The sequence below is a fragment of the Astyanax mexicanus genome, chromosome 13 (genome assembly GCF_023375975.1).
Source record: "Astyanax mexicanus isolate ESR-SI-001 chromosome 13, AstMex3_surface, whole genome shotgun sequence".
NCBI classification, from domain to species: domain Eukaryota; kingdom Metazoa; phylum Chordata; class Actinopteri; order Characiformes; family Acestrorhamphidae; genus Astyanax; species Astyanax mexicanus.
In genome coordinates this window covers 43,133,168-43,157,296 of record NC_064420.1, presented here as the reverse complement: position 1 = coordinate 43,157,296, position 24,129 = coordinate 43,133,168, and the positions used below count along the sequence as shown (strand labels likewise).

Below are 24,129 nucleotides of genomic sequence, written 5' to 3'. Positions count from 1 at the left end.
AATGCAATCTATTTGGCTATGTTACAAAAAAATGTGATAAAGAGGAAATTTAAAGGAGGTTTCCTGTAATTATTTGGGTGAAATAAATGAAAATAAGGGCAGAAATGATTAAAGAATGTAGCTAACAGTGTTGTAGTTCTCGAGTGGTCTCTGTCTCGTCTTGAACTCGACCTTGTTTGGAATGGGTCTTGTCTCTGTCTCGTGGTGAGGTGGACTCAGAGACTGATTCATCAAAAACTGAACCTTTTTACTATCGTTACTGAACATCAGCAATTCATTCAAACAGATCGAATCAGTCCTTTTTCTGTGTCTAAAATCTGCAAACAGATTAACTAACAGCGAAAAACAAGCTACTCACGCTTTTGTTCAGTATCCAATAAATGCACTTTTCATTTTAAATAGTCCGATGTTAAGTTAAATGTGCTCTTTTTCACACCGTATCGCTGGAGTTATACTCTTTGTTTATGTGAATCATTGTGAATCAACGTGAATTTGTATGCAGGACACGAAAACAGAGACCTCAGGGACCACAATACTTTTTTTCCAGACATTTAGAAAAAAAGGAGAGATTACTACAAACTAACAAGACAACTAATGTTAGCAGCAAACTAACTAACATACTTATGTTAACAGGGAAAGCACTGACCTTAGCGACGAGCTAGATAACCTTAGCAACAAGCTAGCTAACATACTAATGTTACTGGGAGAGAACTAAAGCTAGCGACGAGCTAACTAACTCAGCGACAAGATAGCTAACCTTAGTGACAAGCTAGCTAAAATACTAATGTTACCTGGGAGAGTACTAAAACAAGCAACAAGCAAGCTAACCTTAGCAACGAGCTAGCTAACTTTAGTGACGAGCTAGCTAAAATACTAATGTTACCAGTGAGAGAACTAAAGCAAGTGACAAGCTAGCTAACCTCAGCGACAAGCTAGCTAACCTTAGTGACAAGCTAGCTAAAATACTAATGTTACCTGGGAGAGTACTAAAGCAAGTGACAAGCTAGCTAACCTTAGTGATGAGCTAAAATACTAATGTTACCGGGGTGAGAACTAAAGATAGAGATGAACTAGCTAACCTTAGCAATGAGCTAGTTAAATTAGTGACAAGATAGCTAATCTTAGCTCATGAGCTACCTTAATTACTAATGTTACCAGGGAGAGAATAAAGCTAGTGATGAGCTAGCTAACCTTAGCGACAAGGTAGCTAACCTTAGTGATGAACTAGCTAACCTTAGTGATGAGCTAAAATACTAATGTTACCGGGGTGAGAACTAAAGCTAGCGATTAACTAGCTAACCTTAGTAATGTGCTAGCTAAAATACTAATGTTACCGGGGTGAGAACTAAAGCTAGCGATGAACTAGCTAACCTTAGCAATAAGCTAGCTAACCTTAGCAGCAAGCTAGTTAAATTAGTGACGAGGTAGGTAACTTTAGAGATGAGCTAGCTTAAATACTAATGTTACCAGGGAGAGAATAAAACTAGTGATGAGCTAGCTAACCTTAGTGATGAGCTAGCTTAAATACTAATGTTACCAGGGAGAGAATAAAGCGAGTGATGAGCTAGCTAACCTTAGCAACAAGCTAGCTAAAATACTAATGTTACCTGGGAGAGTACTAAAGCAAGTGACAAGCTAGCTAACCTTAGTGATGAGCTAGCTAAAATACTAATGTTACCGGGGTGAGAACTAAAGCTAACAATGAACTAGCTAACCTTAGCAATGAGCTAGCTAACCTTAGTGACAAGCTAGTTAAATTAGTGACGAGGTAGGTAACCTTAGCGATGAGCTAGCTTAAATACTAATGTTACCAGGGAGAGAATAAAACTAGTGATGAGCTAGCTAACCTTAGTGATGAGCTAGCTTAAATATTAATGTTACCAGGGAGAGAATAAAACTAGTGATGAGCTAGCTAACCTTAGTGATGAGCTAGCTTAAATACTAATGTTACCATGGAAAGAATAAAGCTAGTTATGAGCTAGCTAACCTTAGCGATGAACTAGCTAACCTTAGTGATGAGCTAGCTTAAATACTAATGTTACCAGGGAAAGAATAAAGCTAGTTATGAGCTAGCTAACCTTAGTGATGAGCTAGCTTAAATACTAATGTTACCAGGAAAGAATAAAGCTAGTTATGAGCTAGCCAACCTTAGCGATGAACTAGCTAACCTTAGTGATGAGCTAGCTTAAATACTAATGTTACCAGGGAATAAAGAATAAAGCTAGTTATGAGCTAGCTAACCTTAGTGATGAGCTGTTTAAGGGGAAATTGTGATTTTTTGTTTTTTTCAAATTTTATAATAAAAATAATGATAAAAATTGGATTCAGTTGACTTCTGACAGAAGTGGTGAGTTGTTATTAAGTTTTAGAAAAGACAAATATTATGCATTATTTTGATAAATCGAGAAGATACTCTTAATCTTAATAATCTTAAACTAAAAGTCTTGGTCTTGACTCGGCTTTAGCGGTCTTGACTACAACACTAGTAGCTAATATAAAATGTAGCCCTTAGACAGTATTCTAGCAAATTGGAAATCATGGAAATCATAGTATTTTCGTTTTTGTATGGGATGAAAGAGGCACCCAAAAAATAAGGTATGTGTCAGGAGAATCACTGTTGGCTACTGGTAGATAACACATTTAAATGTCACAGAGACATTACCATTATTTGTGGAAATCAACACATGGATATAAAAGTGAGGGAAAATGGCTTTCAAAAGTGCATAATGTGCATTGGCAATTGAACAGGACATGCGTGTTACATGGCATTTTTAGTGCAAACTCAAGAACCGTTAAAATCAATAAATAAATGGATCAGGAGAGGCACCAGCACAGAGAGATTTACGTCTTTGCAAAAAGCAGAATTATTTAACGTGTCATTCGATACCCATACCCATTAGAAAAGTGTGGATAGTTCCATTGGGAATGTAAGGAGATGAGGAATGAGAGGAATCCACTAAGAAAGTGCAAAGAATCTTAAAATTACCACAGTAACTTCCACTCACCAGATAACCAGTCTGGATTCCTTTAAATGATCAAATTTAGGATCAAGGTTTTAGGATGAAAATGAACTAAAACTGTGCTAAATGACTCACCTCTCTGGGCTGCTGTCTCCTTATCAAGTCATTTATTCATTTTTAACTCTTATTTTTTTGTTGTTGTTCAGTTAAAACAAAATGGCATTTCAGTTGATGAACAGACAATGACTACTATAAATCATATATATATGTATTGCATAGATATAATTCATTTATAGATAAGTCTTCTTTTTCTGTCTGTTAATATGTAATATTAAATTGGGCTGCACACCTAATTTAATTACGTGCAAGAAAATCTCAGTTTAACAGAGCTTCAGATACATAACATTGCACACTTCACCCAAAAATGACATTCTACCCTGACCAAGTAAAACGAGGATATACGAAAAATAAACATTTAAATAAATCAACTGATTGAGTTGGCCTACAAAAGTGTATTTAAGTATACAGCTCTGGAGAAAATTAAGAGATCACTTTAGTTTCTGAATCAGTTTCTCGGATTTTGCTATTTATAGGTATATATTTGAGTAAAATTAAGATTATTGTTTTATTCTATAAACTACAAACAACATTTCTCCCAAATCCCAAATACAAAAATTGTAATTTAGCGCATTTATTTGCAGAAAATGAGAAATGGCTGAAATAACAAAAAAGATGCAGAGCTTTTAGACCTCAAATAATGCAAAGAAAACAAGTTCATATTCATTAAGTTTTAAGAGTTCAGAAATCCATATTTTGTGGAATAACCCTGGTTTTTAATCACAGTTTTTATGCATCTTGGCATGTTCTCCTTCACAGGCTTACACACCGCTTTTTGATAACTTTATGCCTTTACTCCTGGTGCAAAAAAATTAAGCAGTTCAGCTTGGTTTAATGGCTTGTGATCATTCATTTTCCTCTTCATTATATTCCAGAGGTTTTCAATTTGGTAAAATCAAAGAAACTCCATTTTTAAGTGCTCTCTTATTTTTATTCAGAGCTGTATGCGTCGCAATAGGGATCTAAAATAAATACTTGTGTGCTAACAGCAGAAGAAACAAGTAGCAACTATGCCCAATAAAATAAAATAAAATAAAAATACTGTCTTTCATTTTTGGGTTATTTGACCATTCTCTAGAGGACACAAGTCTTGCCCAGTGGCATGGGCAAATTTTGAGCCACAGCGATGATAAACGGGATCAATCTCTCTGCTCTAGTGGGTCCAGTCTCCCAGTTCCACCACTTCTAACAGGAAACACCGTGCTATGTCCTAAGAGTGCCATGCTGTGAATAAACCAAACCACTTCCTGCCAGCAGGCTGACTGGTCAATTTCCTAAGCTTCTGTTTTGACTCAAGCAAATCACAAATTTCCATCTAGCCAACATCCTCAAAAATGCCTTCCATCCAAACATATCTGCACGTCTGTCAAAGATACGGGACCTAGAGCAGAGATACTCAATTCACGGTCCTCTTGCAGACTTTCCACCTTCCCAGTATCCAGTCAGATTAGTCTATTACTCGTAATGGTTGGGATATTGATTGGATTGGAAGATTGGAGGTCCAGATTTGAGTACCTCTGAGCCAGAGGCTTTGGTGTAAAAAGATGAAAAATACACAGAAGCTTAGCAAATATCATTCTCTCACACCCACACTGCTGTGTGTGTGAGTTTCTCTTTCTTTTCAGTCCTTTGAGCAGATCCTGGACAAGCAAAAGAGAGGTGAGGCGTGGCTCCAGCAGGTTGGCCCCGCAGCGCTGCGCTGGCCTGGACAGCACAGGGCCGAGCAGGCTGAAGTGGACAGGGTGAGATGGACGGGACAGGAAGGAAGGAAGAAGGGAGGGAAAAAGGAGGGAAGGAAGGGAGGAAGGAAGGAAGGGTGCTGCACAGTGCTGCAGGTGGGGGAGGGGTCAAGAAGGAGGTGAGGAAAGGGAAGAAAGGCAAGAGAAGCTCAAGGCAACCAGTCCATGAGTAAGAGAGGAGGGACTGAAAGCGACAACAACCAGGCACAACCGCTCACAACCACCAAGCAGGGAGGGGTGCTGAGAAGGTTCAGCTTAAAATCTAGTCTAATCTATATTATCAGCCTCTGATTCACACAGATTCACACAGATGTCTGAAAGGACTAGCCGAAGGAAGTGATTATTAAAGGTCTCGCTAATTCCTTGCTCCACTGGATATTCTATAAAGATAAGACTGCGCAAATCAAGTCTTGAGTAACTTGAGAAAATTATGTTTAAAGCAATATATGGGTAGTAAGCAGTTATTTGCTTAGAAAAACACTTCCAATGTATCTACGCATGCTCTTTTGAACTATTTCCAACTAAATTATCAAAAGATGCTATGTAGTGCTTTTCAAGCCAAAAGCAGACTTCCTGCCCAGATAAAGTTTTAAACAATTTCCCGACTGGCCTAAGACGTGTGCATAGTACTGTAGCACTGTGCATAAAGCTTGCATTACTTTAAGCTACAATAAGCTATAATAAGCTACAATAAGCAACGATAAGCTGTTTTTGCAACAGTAAGACTTCCACTCTGAGGTGGCTCTAAGCACTGGTACTGCACCGGACAGGCGGAGAGGACAGTAGTTCAGTGGTCTGGTGGATCTGTGCTGCTGGTTGTTCTCTGACAGATGCAGAAGGCGGTGGGGTCAGTGGGATAGGGCAGAAATGGAGGGAAGGGGACTCTCCATTAAAAGCAGAGTTTGAGAACCAGGCCAAATGAGCAGCCAATTGCAGATCAAACACTCTGTGAAATGGCGAGGTGTATCTCCATTTTCCAGAACTTACTTTTGGTAACTTCATGGTACTTTAATTTTTGTTTTTTTCTCAAAGGGCCAAATATCACAAGAGTTGTGATAATTGTAATAATCATGTTATAATCTGTGATGAGGCAGCTTTGAAAAGAACACCTTTGTTTGTATTACAAGCTTACAAAAATGTGAAATATGCACTAAGATTTGTATTTAACTATGAATTTGTTGAACACAAAAGGATTCCGGTGCAATTCAGGGAATACTTGTGTTCTTAGTTGTTTTTTTCCAGATTCAGATTTTTTTTTTTTTAATTTTCAGCTGCATCATGACTCAAAGAATGACATATGTGGTATCGTTGTTCATGAAAAGGGTGATCTCTTTTCATTGGTTGCTGTTTTTAAAACATCCCCCAGGTATGACTTTGGCGTTGTTGTTCTTTTCTTTTGCTCTTTTTTGATCAGTTCTAGCATGCTGTAACTGTTGAATGGGCATGCAGAAGGATCAGCTCTATAGCTTTTCTTACCCTCATCCCTTCAAAACGTGACAATGCTCTGAGTGGTCTCAGGGCCCTGAGTGTCCTGAGTGATTTAATGGGCCCTAGATCGGAGTAGCCCAGCGCATTAGCTATAAGGCTGACTATAGACACCTACACAGAAACAGAGAAGCAAAAAAGGATCCAGACTGTTAGACGGATAAAGCTCTCTAGGAAAGAGACGGTCCTAGAGCCGCTCGAACGTTGCTCTACACACATATATAAGTACTCGGACGGGTATATACATATATAATGCTTTTATACATGTATATATCCTCAAGAGAGAGAGAGAGAGGAATATTTAGTATGGGTTATAGGCATGTAGAGGTTTAGAGGCAGCCCCTGGTTTTTGATTTCTGTTAGTTTTGGGAGGCCGGCAAGTCTGGTGAGCTTCATTGCACCTGTGAAGAAACTTGTGGTTGAAAGAGAGAGAGAGAGACAGAAAGGCATAAGAAGACTCAAACACAAGGATAAAGGAGGCAGAGAAGCACAACACCAGGCTGATTTAGTACTGAAAAATCTCAGGGGCTTCGGGGGAGGTGGGGGTTGGCATGGAAGGGTTAAAGGAGGCAGAGGAGGTATCCCTGCAGACATTCAAAAAAACCCCAACAGACTACAAGAACCTTACCCTTGCCCTTCTAATATTGTCTCTCCATGTCGCTCTCGGCTGAGGCATAAAATCCCATACAATTTAAGACAGACATACTAATGGAACCTAAGAGAAAGAATACAGGTAAACATGTACATGTATGCCAGTTTTCAAGTTACATTGATTTTTTTCACACATTGAAGAGTTTACAACGACTCATAGGAACACATCAACACGGTTCAACATGAAGGGAAGGGGAAGAGATCAGGGGAGATCACCTAACTCAACGACACTGAAAGGAAAAGTTCATTCTACAGAAACTGAAGCCCTACAAGAGTCTCAGAGTGCCATCCAAAACACAGCTGACACATGCTAAGCTAAGAGGCTAACTTTAGTCTTATTATAGGTCAAACACAGCACAAATAACTGAGGAGGGGTTTGTCACAGCAGCATACTGCACTGTACGGATAATTTTCAAGAAACATTCTCAACGCTGGAAATGATTTGAAAACCACCAATGTGCATGGATAGGCACTGACCATTACAATCAGGGCTTGAGTTCCTGTATAAAGGAAAAACAAACAGATCTGAACGTCTCAAATCAGCCACTGACAAAGACTTGGTAAAAACACAGCAAGAGAACACAACATCCAAAGCTGACCAACTCACAGAGGGGATTCTAACAAAGGTGAAAGCTTTATCCTGCATTTTCAGACCTCTGCAGGTCAAATGCATTGACTATGTAGTGGATAATATGCTAGCTATATTATTAACTAGAGTTTAAGTCTGAAGAAATTTATTCAGGACATTCACAAATTCAGTCTACCGTATTTTTCGCACTATAAGGCTCACTTAAAATCCTTTCATTTTCCCAAAAATAGACAATGTGCCTTATAATCCAGTGTGTCTTAAGAATTTTACGAATTCTACCAGTCAGGTTGTAAGGATCAGTAAAGAAACTCCAGTAAATTACAGAGTTATACAGGAGTTTCAGTTTAGTTATTTAACACAGAGGCTATTGCAGTATAAGCATTAGCTGCTAACCGAGCTAAGTGCAAGCTCATTCATCATTCAGAGGTGAGTATTATCAGACTGTAGTCTGCTGCTAACCCCATTTAGCACTGCTGGAGCAGCATTATCATTAGCTGCTAACCACACTAAGCGCTAGATCTTTCCTCGTTCAGAGGTGAGAATTATTGCCCTGTAGTCTGCATGTTTACTGTGTTAAAACAAGCTATGTAGGACAAACCGCTGGTTTACCGGAATACTCAGTATTCCTAGCGTTTAGCCGCTAATGCTAATGCATCAAGCCTTAGTAGAACTCTGGAAATCTAAGCTTACTGTAAATAAACGGAAGAACTTTACTCACCCAAATAAACAGTTTTCAAGAGAGAAATCTGTGTGGATTAACATCTAGTGCTTTGTTTGCTTTTTAAAGGTTTTTTTTAGAATTACAGTTTTGTTTACTTAGCTTAGCTTTACTTAACTTACCAGCCAGTGGTGAGACCTGCTGAATTAGAAGGAAAACATGGCAACATGCCGCGCTTTATAATCCTGTGTGCCTTATGTATGAAAATAGAATAGAAAATAGATGTTTACTGATGTTCGCCTTATAATTGGGTATGCCTTAAAGTGCGAAAAATACAGTAAATAATATATTTTTGTGTTTTCCGTACTCTAACACACCTGAACACATAAAAAAACTTACCCAATTCTTTTCTCCTACATGCCTCAAGCATATCTTGTGTAGTAGAAGCTATCTTGGCTTGAACCCTGAGTTTTTAAAGCTTTCACCTTCATCTAAAGGTTGGATCTTTGCAGGTAATTGTCACCTTTAGCCTCAGTCTGAGCCCATGGAGGGCCCGGGCCCCTGAGCCAGCCGGGACGGCCCCACAGCTCTAGTTCTCCTCATGTGCCAACGCTCTCACTCTGCAAGGCAAGGTCAATGAGATGGGTGGCTGTGGCCGAATGAAGACAGGAAACTAAAACAAAAAAGGAACATAAAAAGAAGCAAACGAAATTCAAATGTAATCTAAACGTAATTCAGACGACTGATGAGCCAAACTCACATACTCAGTCATACTAAATGAAGAGTAGTTTATAAATTAGATTATTAATTATTGAGGCTGCTGTGCAATTTTGGATATGCTCAATTTTGTGCTCTGATCTTTCTAAGATCCTTACGTTTAAATAAAGCAAGAAAATATTTATCAGCAAATAAATAAAAACTACTAACTATAGTAATGTGTATAGGACAAAATATAATGTATATGTCTGTTACACATTCCCTCAACATTCATAAACTAAAAAATCAGAAATATGAGAATATAAAGACGATGGTGTGAGCAGAAAGGTAATCGACTTAATGAGGGATGAGACACATATATATATATAAACACAGACAGGGGAAGGAAGGGTGATACACACAGAAGCATGCTGGACATTATAGTGGTCTCTCTGTTGAAGCCCCTCTGAGCAGCACAGTGTCAAAAGCACAGCACAGGACAGCAGAGGCACGGGGCAAAGACGGGACACCAAGCAGAACCACGGCAGAGCGATGGCTGCTGTCAGGGCCACACTCACCGTTTGCCGCACGTCCACAACATCTCTACATCTCAGCACTCTACTTCAAATATTCCCAGAATACAAGTAGGTGTGGGTGGGAAAAGGGGGTTTAGCACTCTTTATCCAGCTTGGGAAAAGCAGTTCCTCCCAACTATCCCAAGTGGTCGGAGAGTACACGCCAACCCACTATGTTCCAGCAGCTAAAGCAGGAGGGTTGATGGGGACACTGCAGTTGTTTTATTTGAGAAATGAGTTAAATAGTATTAGAAACTAAATACAACTGTAGAACTGCAGTAAGAACAGTGGAAAGAATTGCTTAAACTTAGATTTACGCTGATCAGCTATAACATTAACCCCTTAAAATGCATTGTTCTATATACAGGCTACAGGTGTAGCTGATACAAAACCTTTTTTCTGCAGTAAAATAAGTTATTTAGACATATTTAGACTTTAGAAATGTGAGGGCTTTGAAATCTCCTACAGGACACATGGAGAAGCTGCCAGTTCTCTCTTTACTCCGCTTAATAATTCCAGATCAGTAACAGGTATCAACCCAAATTCTGCAGGTTTGAAAACAGACGTAAAAACCCTTGGGGAATTACTAGTGATAGGGGAGTCCTAGTGAGTGGGTTAAGCAATTGGCCTTAAAAATTAGAACTTAATGTATATAAAAAAAAAACATTTTTTATAATATAGACTAATTGTTACAGCCCTTCTAGGGTCCTGTGGCATTAAATCTTCATCATATCCATCATAAATACTTTAGCAGCAAATCCTTTAAGTCCACTAAGTTGTGAGTTGGGCCCTAAATGTATTAAAACAATGAGCATTTGATATCTTACAAGATCTGCCTGATGTTCTGACCCAGATGTCTCACGGTTGTATTCTGGTGTTTATCAAAGTGGCTTTGAATACATCACCTTTAAGAACTGACTGTTCACATGCTAATGCTAATATGTTTATCCCACCTTTTAACAGATGTCACTGTAAAAGATTATCCATGTATTGTGCTTTTCATTTTTTAACTAGTCAGTGGAGATAATGTTATGGCTGATCAGTGTAGGCAGCACTAATGCATAGGTATGATTTAGAATTTGCTCATTAAAGGCAGTACGTCTTATGCCAGGCTCACACTACACGACTTTTTGTATCTTTTGTCGTTGTGCTGTTCACACTACACTACATGTATTTCAGTTGTTGAGACTTTCACACTATATGACTAATCAGCGACACAGGCTGTTTCATCATGAGAACACACCAGAACTAGTGATGCCAGAGAATCTCTATAGAGGACAATACGCACTTAAACTGAAATATTTATGGATATTTATGGTCCTCAACACAGAACTATATTAAATGTTTTAATTTAATGTTTCTCCAGGATCAGCTCGCCAACCAATCAGCTCACAGTAGCAGTAATGCTAGTGCTTTACAGTACAAAACCTATTCTACTTTCTAAAATTAAAGAAATACTCAGAACAAGTAATTCTTTATAATTTTAAATGTAAAGGTTTTAGCTTTTAGATCCATTCACCCTATTCATAGAGGACTCACTCGCCGGCTTCCTCTAGAGTTAACAGTCAGAAAGTGGTCAGACTCTCCATAAAAGGCTCTGGTAATGCAGGGGATTTGTCTTAAGACCCGTGGTTCTCTCTCTATGTGATCCCACTGGCTGTAGGTAGCTGATGCTCCTGACTCCCAGTCGCAGACTGGGTCAGATATCTAGCACATATTTACCAGGTGATCAATGAAAAACTGTTGCTGACTGAAAAACTAGGTTAAGATAGTGTAGTGTGAACCTGGCATAATAGGACCTGGGTTTTTATCCAAACAACAATAATATTAATGATAAAAATGCTTTACTATATATCCAATATTGGCCACACCAACTCTCCAAGCTGACTGGCACAGTCTAAGTCTGGAACAGAGTGTTGGGAGTGATGGGCTCTGCTGAAAGGCAGTTAGGTCAGGAACAAGGTCAGAACACACACTCACGCAAACCACACACACCCACCCAAACACACACACACACACACACACACACACACACACACTCACACACACACACTCACACGCTCACACACAGAGAAAATGCATAATTTAATTGCAATCAGAATACATCTACACAACATGAGAGAAGCACACAGTCACCATGACACACCCATACAAGATTGTCCCTGGTCCCTCACTGTGGAGCCCACCTCCAAGCGCTTTAGATAGCTTAGCAATTAGAACCCCAAACACTATAAACACCCAATATACACAAATGTATTAAGATTCTATAATGAATATGGCCGTAACACACCAGACAATGATTTAAAAAAAAGGTTTAAAAAAATTATACACACATTTCTGTGTACACTTCAAGAGCAGCACTCAGGTGTGTGTGAACTGACACAGAAATGCATATAGTGTAACACTTGGAGGGTCTCTTTCACAATGAGGGCTAAGTATGAGGTCAATCCAGAGACACATTTTTTTATTGTACACTGCATTAGACACTACATGAACACGTATACACGTACAGTTTCCAGAACAATAATCTTGTAGGGCTGAGCAGTGCTTGAATATCATATCAATAATCCTTGTTATTGATGACTGACTGTGGCTTGTGTTATTTTAGGTTTTTAGTCCTTCTAACACATGCTCTCACAGTTTAACCCAATTTTTAAACTGTTAACAGCTAATTATGCAACCAAATCAGACAATTCTTTGCTAGAAGCAGAGGATTCGAGGGGGGGGGGGGGGGGTGGCATTTAGCAGAGAATTGAGGTTTGAATATTCAAGCATCTCAGTAGGTAGCACAGAGAAGTAAAACATTGTTTTCATGGATATGCATGGGTGAGGTGAGGAGCCTACAGCTACAGAGAGTCTACAGCTATAAAAACATAGGTTTTTATGAGAGAATTACTGATTAGTTATGATTAGTTACATGTCACCTCTGCATACCATCACACTTTATATTCAGCATCTCCTGCCGTAAGATCTCGCCCAACACAGACACACCTTGCTGAAACATCCCGAAAGCCGCCGCCAGCGCCCGCCTTTACATCTATCTGCGTAGCAACAGCCAACGCTGAGCCCACTGATGTTTGTGAGGAAGTTTCTCATCTCCCCTGCTACACCACTTTCCACTTAAACTGACAGCTCAAAGACACCACAGCACTATTTTCAGCTATTTAAAGCACGCTCTAAAGTTTCCCTCAGTGTGACAGGCTCCAGCATTGCATTGACGTTTCTATCAGCATGCACAGTTGATGCCTTCCTTTATGCTTGGAAATAAAAAAATATATAATTATATCAAATGTTTGGCTACAAATCTTTCAAAACCTAGTGCAAATCACTGGGATAATGATATCATTTCACCAGTGTGTCATTACATTAACTATATACACTATATGGACAAAAGTAATGGGACACCAACTTGTTTTCTGCTGTTTACTCTAAATTTAAGGCTATCTATCTATCTATCTATCTATCTATCTATCTGAAGCACATTAGTGAAATTAGGATGCTGGCTAATTACATTTACATTTAGGGAATTACAAAAGTGCTTCATTGATTAGATAAAAAATATCCACAGCTAGTTTGTAGAGACTAGAATCAAGAGATACATCAAGCTTTGATAGTGTTCAAAAAGATAAGTCTTTAGTCAACACTTGAAGACTAGATTACAGCTATAGCTACAACAGATTTTAGCAATCTATAGCACACTGGCCATTTATATATTGTGCAGCTGAATTTAAGGCTTGTCAGTGTGTCTTTGTTATCATGACGGCACAAATAATACACCTTGCGCAGCTTGAAACATGCAAAAGGTGTGTACTAATTCTCTTAATTAATCATGGCTGTGTTTTGGGCATGACACGCATGAAATAAACCCATCAGTGTGACACTGGTCATTCCCTTTAAGAGCCAGGTGAGCTCTGACTTTGGCACGTTCATATCTTAACAGTGCAGTGCTTTGTGCATCTCAGCAGAGGATAGTGACCTGTGAAGATAAGCCAGCAGCTCATTTAAGGCAACATCAATGTTATTTTATTCTTTAGTCTATTTATTGTTGTGTTAAAAGTCAGGTTTGTGCATTAAGTAGCTATGATGGGAATGGACTCTGGCAAATGACTGTTGTCAGGGTTTTAATCAGTTAGTGGCGCACCTGTTTTTTTCACCAACACCAGAAACTCTGACGCTATTTTAACGGCGGGGCGTACAAGGCATGAAAATAGACTGTTGAACGAGGAATGGTCAGATGAGCCAAGCCATACTGGAAGCTTAAAGAGCTCTTGGTCTGTATTGGGCTTTGACCATTTCCATCAAGTATGAAGGAGCTGGTCTGTTTTTGGCTTTGTAGGCCGAAATCAGGGTTTTGGCGGCTGCAGGAGTCACATGTCAGAACTTCAGAAGATTGAAGACGAGTTGTGCTGCTGTTTCTGAATCAGTTGGAGGGACCTGATGGCTCATAGTAAAGGATAAGCCAGAAAGAGTCAGTAGTAAAGTCTTGAGATGACAAGAGACTTTCTAAGTGAGAAACGGTCTAATTTTTCAGATGTTGTAATGGAGAAATCAGCATGACAGAGTCCCAACTATGTAGCTCATCCCAAAAATATTGGCTGGAACATCATCATCTTTCCAGAGAACACAGTTCCAGTGCTTTACAGCTTAATTCAGGGAACATATATATCCCATTGGCCAATGCCAGTAGGTTCATAATTCTTTTGACTGTGTTTTTTATTAGAAGGGGTGTCCACAAAAACCTTTTGAACATATAGTGTAGATATAATCAACAGAACGCCACATATTAATCTTATCATAGACCTTCCTTCAGAATTCCCTACTTACATTTTCTGGGCAGCTCGATCTCTGATCAGCAAGGTGTGTATGTGTAAGGCAATCACACAACATCGTCATCAAACACCAACCAATAAACATAGAGACAGACTTACGTCCACAATGAAGAAGTCCAGCCAGCACCAGGCGTTGGTGAAGTACTTGACAAAACCATACGCCACCCATTTGAGCAGCATCTCCAAGATGAAGATATAGGTGAACACTCTGTCAGCGTACTCCAGGATGATCCGGATGGTCTTCCTCTGCTCAATGTACACGTCTTCAAAAGCCTGCGTGGAGAGCACACGACCGGACAGGAAGACAGGAGTTCATTCTAAGACATAGTGCTTGAATCTGACATATAATACAGGTTAAAAAAAAGATCTAGCATGTTCTCATTCTTCAGTAGTCCAGCAGCAGTGTTGCATTTCTTGTTTTGCCATCTTAGCCATGGCTTTCTCACTACCACCTGCTATTACACCTGCAAATCTAGTATTTTATTTTTCACAGCTGCAACAGAAACTTGGCCCAGTTTTAAGCAGTGCTGCAAGGTATTGCTACCTATCCCCTTTACATCCTGCTGACTGCTGAGTCTTTAGATTGTGTGGGAAACTGTACTCACCACAGTCTGATATGGTATATATATATAATTTCTTTACAGGTAGTTTGTTAATATCTTTAGGTGTAATGTTTTAACCAATAATTCGTTTTTTAGTTTTTTTTTTTTTTGTTATTTTAAGTTCTAAAAAAAACATTTCAAGCTATTCACTGGACATGATATGCTTTAGTGTCAATAAAAATAGAAAATTGGGGGTGTTCTAAAACTTCAGATCAGAACTGTAGAACCAACCAAAAAATATGGGTGGGGGATAAAGATGGCCCCATCCCGTTTCACCCCTTGGCCCTACCCCTCTGTTTTGCGCCTAGTGGTAGGGTGTCCTGATTCTTGTTAGGCTGAAAGGGTAGGGGCAAGTGTTGGGGGTATATGGCCTTTCAAACAAAGAACACTCCAAAGAGAGGGATATAAAAATCACTAGCAAGATGGCGACTCAAGCGACCAATAAAAAAACAATAAATGTAAACATTTTACTTGTTAAACATTACGATAATCACTATATTACCATAGTTTAAAGTGTAGTTTTAATGTTTTCCAATGTTTTATGGTAATTTCTTTGAGACAAGCATAAAACAATGCTAGTAGTTAGCCTCAGTAGCTAGCAAGCAAGCTAAATTTCCCATTTCACCTAATGGTGCAACAGACGGCAGATGCTTAGAGTTTAGATTGTCTGCCCAAGGCATCTGCTTTTTAATTCTATTTCTATTTTATATAAAGCTATGGCATGATAATCACAATATAGTAAAAAAGTAACAAATCAAACTGTTTTTCAAAAATATATAAGCTCAATATAAAAAAAAAGTTGTTTGTTCAGAAAGCTTTATATATTCTTAAACCATCATTCTTGTAGCCTAATTTTCTGATGTTTAGGCTGTGGATCATTGTTGTATTTTAATATTTGAGAGATCTGTTCTTAATAAACATATTTATTACTTAGTAGGTCTAAAAGGTCTATGCTTCTTCAGTGTTGCAATGTTAATTAACGTAATTCTGAACATATTTTGCTCATTTAAACAGCCCCGAAAATGTTTTTAAAATCTCAGTTTTACAAAAAAATGTTGGGTGTAAATCAGGCTCAGGCTTATAATGACTCCATAAAGTTTATGGAGCGGTTTGGGTCAAGCTCGGGCAGAACGTGCACAGGCTCAGCCCAGGTCGGGCTGGATTTTTGGGGAGCGATCTAAGCTCTACAGAGGGTGAGGCATTTAAGCTGGAAATGAAAAATAACATTTAATTAAATAAAAGCTAATAAAAGCTGATTTCAACTCCCCATCACAGAGGAATTAAAAAATGGACAATAATAATTAATTGCTGCACCACCTGCCCCCTTTCTGAAGACATACGTTAAAGCCCTAAAGTTAAATAGTTCAACTGTAGCAGCTAGGTTGCTGAACTTTAGCGCTCCAGTGCTGTAGGTATATCTGTATCGGGTGCCTGAAGGGTTGTACCAATTCTTAGGTGGAGAATTTCACCTGTTCCTCTTCTAACTCTGTTCCAAGGAGAAGGGTTTCACTCAAAATCAAAGGGTAGGGGTACAAAAGAGGACTGGTATTGGGCCAAAGAATAACAAGAAGAGCAGGGAAAGAAAATGATAAAATGCTATCTATCACATTTTGTGGTAATTTAAAACAGTAAGAGCCGACAGCTTTGAAAATGCTATTGAGCAAAGCACGGTTCCTGAATTCTATTATGTCCCTATTTTGGCTACATTAGTGGTGCAAAGGGGAAGAGCCTTGCCAGCAACAGAAATAGATCCATGATTTGATGAATGGTACAGTCCATTAACATGGACATAACTTAGCAGCGATCTTTCAGGCTCCAGATCCCAGCCCTGTGCAGTGAGTGAGCTTCACAGCTTTACACAGCTGTCTGCACAGCTACAGTGTTTAATTTCAGGACAGGGCCGTATTTCAGACTGCAAAACTTTTGATTTACTAAAGAAATCTGGACCTGGGAGAGCTGTGTTTGTGCGATTACAGCTCTGTTAAAAATGAAGAGACCACTTCAGTTTCTGAATTTTGAGTAAAATGAACATTGTTGTTTTATTCTATAAACTACAGACAACATTTCTCCTAAATTCCAAATAAAAATATTGTCATTTAAAACATTTATTTGACAAAAAGGCTCATATTCATTAAGTTTTAAGAGTTCAGAAATCATATATATGGTGGAATAACCCTGGTTTTTAATCACAGTTTTCATGCATCTTGGCAGGTTCTCCTCCACCAGTCTTACACACTGCTTTTGGATAACTTTATGCCTTTACTCCTGGTGCACAAATTCAAGCAGTTTAGCTTGGTTTGATAACTCATGATCCTTTTCCTCTTGATTATATTCCAGAGGGTTTCAATTTAGTAAAATCAAAGAAACTCATCATTTTTAAGTGGTCTCTTATTTTTTTCCAGAGCTGCACTGTATGTACATGTTTGAGTGAACTCACCAGTGCTCCACTACTGAGCAGGATCATGAAGATGATGAGGGTTTCGAACCAGTTGTGCTCCACAATCAGATAGCATGTTTTCCGAAGGTACCACCAGTTTTTTCCCCAGCCTTCCGTGATGGGGACATCACAGCACTTGTAGCGCGCAATGCAAGCTGTCAAACAGAACATTTCCATTAGCCACTTCATTTATTTAGCACTTATTACAGAAGTATTCACTACTGTTAAACATGTACTCAAATGGCAGCTTTTATATGAGAAGGAAACATTTTTTATCAGATTTCAGGCAATATAAAAGAGAGATTAACATGTTAAGATGTTTGCTTAAGATGTAATTTCGCTAAAAAAAAATTTTTTTTCTTGTTCTTTGTAAAATACTATTGGTCTCTCTGAGTGGTATACGCATGCTGCATATAAACTGTTCTTCAGCCTCCCTTGTCTGCCGTAGAAAGTAAAAGAAAATCCTCAGAAATACGAGTTGATAAGGAAAAGCACACGGGTCTATGTCAACTTGTGAATTAATATTCATGCCCTCGCCCACCTCGGCTCAGGACCGCCCACAGGCAGAGCTGAACTCTGGCTGCAGTAGAGCCGACTGTATTAGGGAGTTGCTCGGCCCCAGGGCCGAAAGAAATTATATATTTGCATGTATGAATATTCATGAGCAAGAGCCGAAATCCTGTCTTTCTTCAGAGACCAGTAATTCAGTGAAATAAAGCAGGGCTACACAGAAACACCGTAACAATTTTTTTCTCAAAAAAAATGGCTCACATGACATTCATTCATACTAAAGACCACAACTAGATTTTTAATTTTTTAATTGAATTTAAAACGATGGAATGAGACCTTTAAATTTGAATCTGTTAAAATGTATGCTGTTTTCATCAAACTTTAATTTGAATCTTTGTCTAATATTAAACAAGATAAAGATATCACATTTAAACCAATTAAGCATACATTATAGTTTTTATTTATTTATTTGGAAACACTAAACATCTCAATGCATAAATGAAAAAAGTAAAATGTTTTGCATAATTTCTTTAATAGGCTTCTTTTAATCTCATTTTGGAAGATCCAAATTGTTAACAGGTCATAAATGGCACTGTATACATGCACAAAATGGACAATATGTCAATGTTTCTTCTTTTAAGCAACTAGACAAGCTAAGTGTGTGCATTTCGGCGCTGTCCAATAAAAAATAAGTCTCTCCAAAACAGCAACTTTAGAGGAAAGAAAAAAAGCCTTCTAAACTTTTAATGGAAGTCAATGTAAATAGAGTTTATTTCAAGTCATTTTAAAGAGTTTTCTATTGGTCTGTTTATCACAAATTTTTGATACAGTTTAAGGGACAGTTTATCTGTTCAAATTATCTAGTAAACTAAAAATCGACAAAAATGGAGATACCTGTTTTTCATTCGACAGCGACGATTTTGCGTATCTGTGTCAACAATACGTGCATCCTGAAGTAGCTAAATGCATTTATTTAAATAATTTGGACATACAGTGTATAGTTCAGTATATTCGTTTTGTAGAACTGTAGAGTCTCAGTTCTGTACAGGTGAAGTAATACCTTCAGTCCAGCAGGCTTCCGGGTCCAAATACTCCTCCACTGCCTCCACCACCACAGCCTCCTCCACCTCTGGTTTAATATCTATAGTGCTGCCTTCTGACGAACTGCTGTCATCCAGCTAATAGAGGAGAACAAGGTGAGGTCACACTGTATTAATCATACCAACGTAAAGGAAAGGCATAAAGCTATCAGGTGTGATTGATTCCCACAAACACACCAGGACCTGACGGGCTTCTATCAACAGCAACATTGATGCAAACACTTTACCAGCTTTAGTTAAGATCTGGAATCTCTTTTTCCTTGATACTGCATTAGAAAAAAATGGTCATTTTTATATGGATGTTCTTTGTAACCATATCCAGGAGCAGAAAAAAAATATCTGTACTATGTATAGCATTCATGTCTGAGACCAAATCAATAGACAAAGTATTTTATGGTCAAGCAATATCTGGGTCACTGTGGGCAGTTAGGAGCTCACCATGTCTTTATGTGACTCTTATTACCATCTGTCATTATTGTAATGTTTTTAGTTAAGATTTTGTTTTGGTCTCTCTCTCTATCTCTCGCGCTGTCTCTCTCCCTTTCTCTCTTACTCACACTGTCTCTGACTTACTTGTGCTGTCTCTCTTCCTCTCTCTCTTACTCACACTTTCTCTCTGTTACTCGCGCTGTCTCTCTCCCTTTCTCTCTTACTCACACTGTCTCTGACTTACTTGTGCTGTCTCTCTTCCTTTCTCTCTTACTCACACTTTCTCTCTCTCTTACTTGCACTGTCTTTCTCCCTTTCTCTCTTACTCACACTGTCTCTCTCTCTCTCTCACTCGCGCTGTCGCTGTCTCTCTCTCTATCTCTCACTCGCGCTGTCTCTCTCCCTTTCTCTCTCACTCGCGCTGTCTCTCTCTATCTCTCACTCGCGCTGTCTCTCTCCCTTTCTCTCTCACTCGCGCTGTCTCTCTCCCATTCTCTCTTACTCACACCGTCTCTCTCTCTCTCTCTCTCTCTCTCTCACTCGCGCTGTCGCTGTCTCTCTCCCTCTCTCTCTCACTCGCGCTGTCTCTCTCTCTATCTCTCACTCGCGCTGTCTCTCTCCCATTCTCTCTTACTCACACAGTCTCTCTCTCTCTCTCACTCGCGCTGTCTCTCTCTCCCTCTCTCTCTCACTCGCGCTGTCTCTCTCCCATTCTCTCTTACACCATCTCTCTCTCTCTCTCTCTCTCTCTCTCTCTCACTCGCACTGTCTCTCTCCCTTTCTCTCTTACTCACACTGTCTCTCTCTCCCTCTCTCTCTCTCTCTCTCTCACTCGTGCTGTCTCTCTCCCATTCTCTCTTACTCATACCGTCTCTCTCTCTCTCTCGCGCTGTCTCTCTCCCATTCTCTCTTACTCACACTGTCTCTCTCTCTCTCTCACTCACACTGTCTTCCTTTCTCTCTCTCTCTCTCTTACTTACACTGTCTCTCTCTCTCTCTCTCTCTCACTCTCGCTGTCTCTTTCCCTTTCTCTCTTACTCACACTGTCTCTCTCTCTCTCACTCGCGCTGTCTCTCTCCCTTTCTCTCTTACTCACACTGTCTCTCCCTCACTAACTCGCACTGACTCTCCCTCTCACTCACTCTGTCTCTCCCTTTCTCTCACTCGTGCTGTCTCTTAAAACTGAAATGCATAAAGCAATATGCATAGAAAACATATTTGTAGTTATTAAGAAGCAGTGATTTTTGTTCTTAATAAAGCACCACAAATATGCTCACTATTTGTTCCAACAAGATCCAGAGAAAGGAGTCTCTCATGGTGACAGTATGAGAAGGAGATTACTCATGTCAGCTGTTAAATAAATGAGTGTGAGAATAATTATAAAAATATATTTTTTTGTATTCTTTGGGTACAATTTAGAAAATGTATCATATTGAAAAAGCGATACTTAGCCCTACTCTTAGCACAACTGACCCTTTACTCATAGTACACTTACCCCATCTTTGCTGCCCTCAGCCTCTGACTCGCTACTGAAGTCCTCTGTGTTGAGATTCTCGAAGTCTGACTCTCCCACAGCTATGGGAACACACACAGTCAGGTTGGGGTTGTGGATGAAGGACATGTGGTCTTCGTCGATCATATATTTGCCCACGCTGCTGCCTATGCCACTGGTGGTGCCGTTGCCATTCTTCTGGTAGTCCAGATCGCGGTTGATGTCCACGCCCGTATGGTTGGCAATGCAGTTAAGCTTCCTGTCGTAAAGTTCATCCAGGGGCTTGGCCTCATCTGTGACCTTCCTCTTCAGTATGATGGCCACCAGCTGTCGTACTTTAGCCTTGAACCAGGCGATGCCAGTCTTGATACGGTTCACAGAGATCTGCAGGTTATTCATCTCGCCGTCGTCGTCAGTAGCTGCCAGGTTGTCTGCACTGAAGGAGCTCAGTAGCAAGGCAAGGAACAGATTCAGCACCTGAAAAACCACACAGTGCATTACCAGCTGATAATGTCACTCATTAAAGCCAATCACACTGCAGGGTCGAAACTAACTATGGTATAATTATTCGTAAACTCCATCACTTATTTAATGGTGCAGATGCAATGCGCATAAATAGACTTTTTTTTCACAGGGTGTAAGATAGCAATGGGCATTGGGATGCACCTTGCACAGGGTATAAGTTATGGCCAATAGTTTATTATATGTCAAAAAATATTTTTTTCTATACTTCTATTGATGAAATGCTCTTACCACTAAGTTTCCGATGACCATGACCATCATAAAAACGATGAGACACATGGCCTGTCCTGCCACCTCCATGCAGTCCCACATGGTCTCGATCCACTCTCCACACAGCACACGGAAAACAATCAGGAAGGAATGGAAGAAGTCGTTCATGTGCCAGCGAGGAAGTTCACAGTCCTGAGCGATCTTACACACACAGTCTTTATAGCTCTTCCCAAACAGCTGCATGCCCACCACAGCAAAGATGAAGACGATGATGGCCAGCACAAGGGTTAGGTTTCCCAGAGCCCCTACCGAGTTCCCGATGATCTTGATCAGCATGTTAAGAGTCGGCCAAGACTTGGCCAGTTTAAATACTCTCAGCTGAGGGTAAGAAATAACAGGCAAATGTCAAATAGAAGGATTAAGAATGGAATGTAGTATATATTCACATTCGATGCTTAAAGGATCAATATGTAACTTATTTTCAGTAGTAAATATTAAGATGATCAGGATGTATCATCAGATATTAAGGAAACATGTCGAGTGAAAGCACAGTGCTTTCACTCGACATGTTTCCTTAATATCTGGGATTCGGCCCGCACATTCCTATTTTAAGTGTTCACTCCGTCCCGGGTATTTGTGTTTGTTTGTCTTCTGACTCCACCTGCTGCTCGTTCCCCAACACATACCCCACCCCCGAGGTTGCCAGTACCTACGCAACAGCGAACGATTGGTGCTGCAGCAAAGGAGCTAGCAAGCGGGACTAATTCAGTTAAACCTCAGCAGTTAAACACAGCTTAAAAAGCCTCAGCATGTCTCAAAAAAAGCTCAGTGACCAAAGAAGGAATATAACAAGAGTGGATATTGGCAGTAAATTTGAAAAGTGGAGAAGACTTAAGCTCAAAAATACTACAAGACCAACCCAGAGCTGCTACTTTTCTCCTAAACAGGTAAGCTAACTGGCTAACATAACTAATTCAGTCAGGTAATTTATCACCACCACTAGATGAGCTTACCAGGGGCTGGTGTTTAAATTAATGTAAAAGCTTGAGTGTTAGCATTCATAAAAAGGCAGAGGATATCTGAGAGAGATAGATAAGTTAGAAAGGTTAGCACAAAGCTGTTGATCACTTCGTGTAACATACAGTCAATATGACGCTAAATACGGGCGATAGAAGAGTCTAGAATTGCTGTATTTCTCCTCTCGCTCGTACTCTAAGTTCTCTGCCTTTCCTTCTAGTCTAACTTGTGTAGATTGTGTAGATTCAGCCTGTTGAATTTGGCAACCCGAGGTAGCGTTGTGTGTGGGGAACGGTGGGCGGGGCAGACTACTCTCTATGGAGTTTTGAAATTGGACTGCTGTAGCTATTTCACACGCTCGCTCTCATTTCCTACAGAATGTACCTTTAAGGTGTAGCCATACACACTGCACAATTTGCCATTTCTTCTTCACAATATCAGCACCAAAACTAATCATATTGTGCACAAGTGTCTGGACCCTAGAACCATAATACATAGTATAGAGTGGGAATATGTTTACCAATCGGAATGATCTCAAAACAGAGAGGCCTTCCACATTGGCCAGTCCAAGTTCCATCAAGCTCAAGCTCACGATAAAACCATCAAAGATGTTCCAGCCCTCCTGGAAGTAGTAGTATGGGTCCATAGCAACCAGCTTGGCAAACATTTCGGCAGTGAAAATTCCTGTAAACACCTGTAAAAGACAGCAGATACACAAATTAATTTTTACTAATGCACAAAACACTTCAATCACGACACTCACCCTGTTTACACCAGGTCACTTTTGACTAGTATCTGGATTGTTTACTGGTGAAATTTAAGCCAAATGTATCTCCAGGTAGTTGAACAGAAAGCCAATCCAAAGATGTGTTTTACTGGGATTGTATTGGGGGGCTTTACGGTTATCAAAGTTACCTTTAGCCGTGTGGGCAATGTGTCAAGTCCTGCTGGAAAATGAAATTCGCATTTCTGTAAAAGTTGTCAGCAGAGGGGAGCATGAAGTGCTGTAAGATTTTCTGAGAAAACACTGCACTGACTTTAGACTTGATAATAAAACACAGTGGATCAACACCAGCAGATGATGTGTCTCCAAACCATCACTGATCATCAGTAAATTTTACATTTCATTTGTAAATCAAGCGAGCAGAGTCTGGAGGAAGAGTGGAGAGACACACAGTCCAAACTGCTTGGACTGTGTGTGAAGTTTCCACCAATCAGTGATGGTTTGGAGAGACATGTCATCTGCTGGTGTTGATCCACTGTGTTTTATTATCAAGTCTAACGTCAGTGCTGTTTTGTTTTCCCACAAAATCTTACAGCTTCCCTCTGCTGACAGCGTTTATGGAGATGCGGCTTTCATTTTCCAGCAGGACATACTGATTTTTGGGTTTTCATTGGCTGTAAGCCATTATCATAAACAATAAAAGAAATAAACGCTTAAAATAGATCACTCTGTGTTTAATGAATCTATATAATATCTTGAACTGAATTACTGAAATAAAGTAACTAGT

At 39.6% G+C, this 24,129-nt stretch overlaps 1 protein-coding gene and 1 long non-coding RNA gene across 7 annotated transcripts in view; both read right to left on the bottom strand.

The window, feature by feature from the left end:
• The window catches only part of scn8aa (sodium channel, voltage gated, type VIII, alpha subunit a), a 99,671-nt gene that overhangs the window by 10,503 nt on the left and 65,039 nt on the right, over nt 1-24,129 (bottom strand). For all 5 annotated transcript variants that reach the window (XM_049463024.1, XM_049463028.1, XM_049463023.1 and 2 more), the window contains exons 15-21: nt 23,139-23,312; nt 21,623-21,979; nt 20,873-21,346; nt 18,909-19,026; nt 17,339-17,493; nt 14,399-14,572; nt 6,293-6,415 (exon numbers count right to left, since the gene is read on the bottom strand). In XM_049463024.1, coding sequence (XP_049318981.1) covers nt 6,293-6,415; nt 14,399-14,572; nt 17,339-17,493; nt 18,909-19,026; nt 20,873-21,346; nt 21,623-21,979; nt 23,139-23,312 — 1,575 coding nt within the window. The remainder of the gene's footprint in view (nt 1-6,292; nt 6,416-14,398; nt 14,573-17,338; nt 17,494-18,908; nt 19,027-20,872; nt 21,347-21,622; nt 21,980-23,138; nt 23,313-24,129) is intronic.
• Nucleotides 46-6,286, bottom strand: LOC125780598 (uncharacterized). 2 transcript variants are annotated; one of them, XR_007423867.1, is made up of 3 exons: nt 2,242-6,286; nt 2,079-2,147; nt 46-2,008 (listed from the first exon to the last, which is right to left on the bottom strand). It is a non-coding gene; the product is annotated as an uncharacterized LOC125780598 (long non-coding RNA). The 2 variants fall into 2 exon arrangements; XR_007423866.1 differs by having other exon boundaries at nt 46-2,147.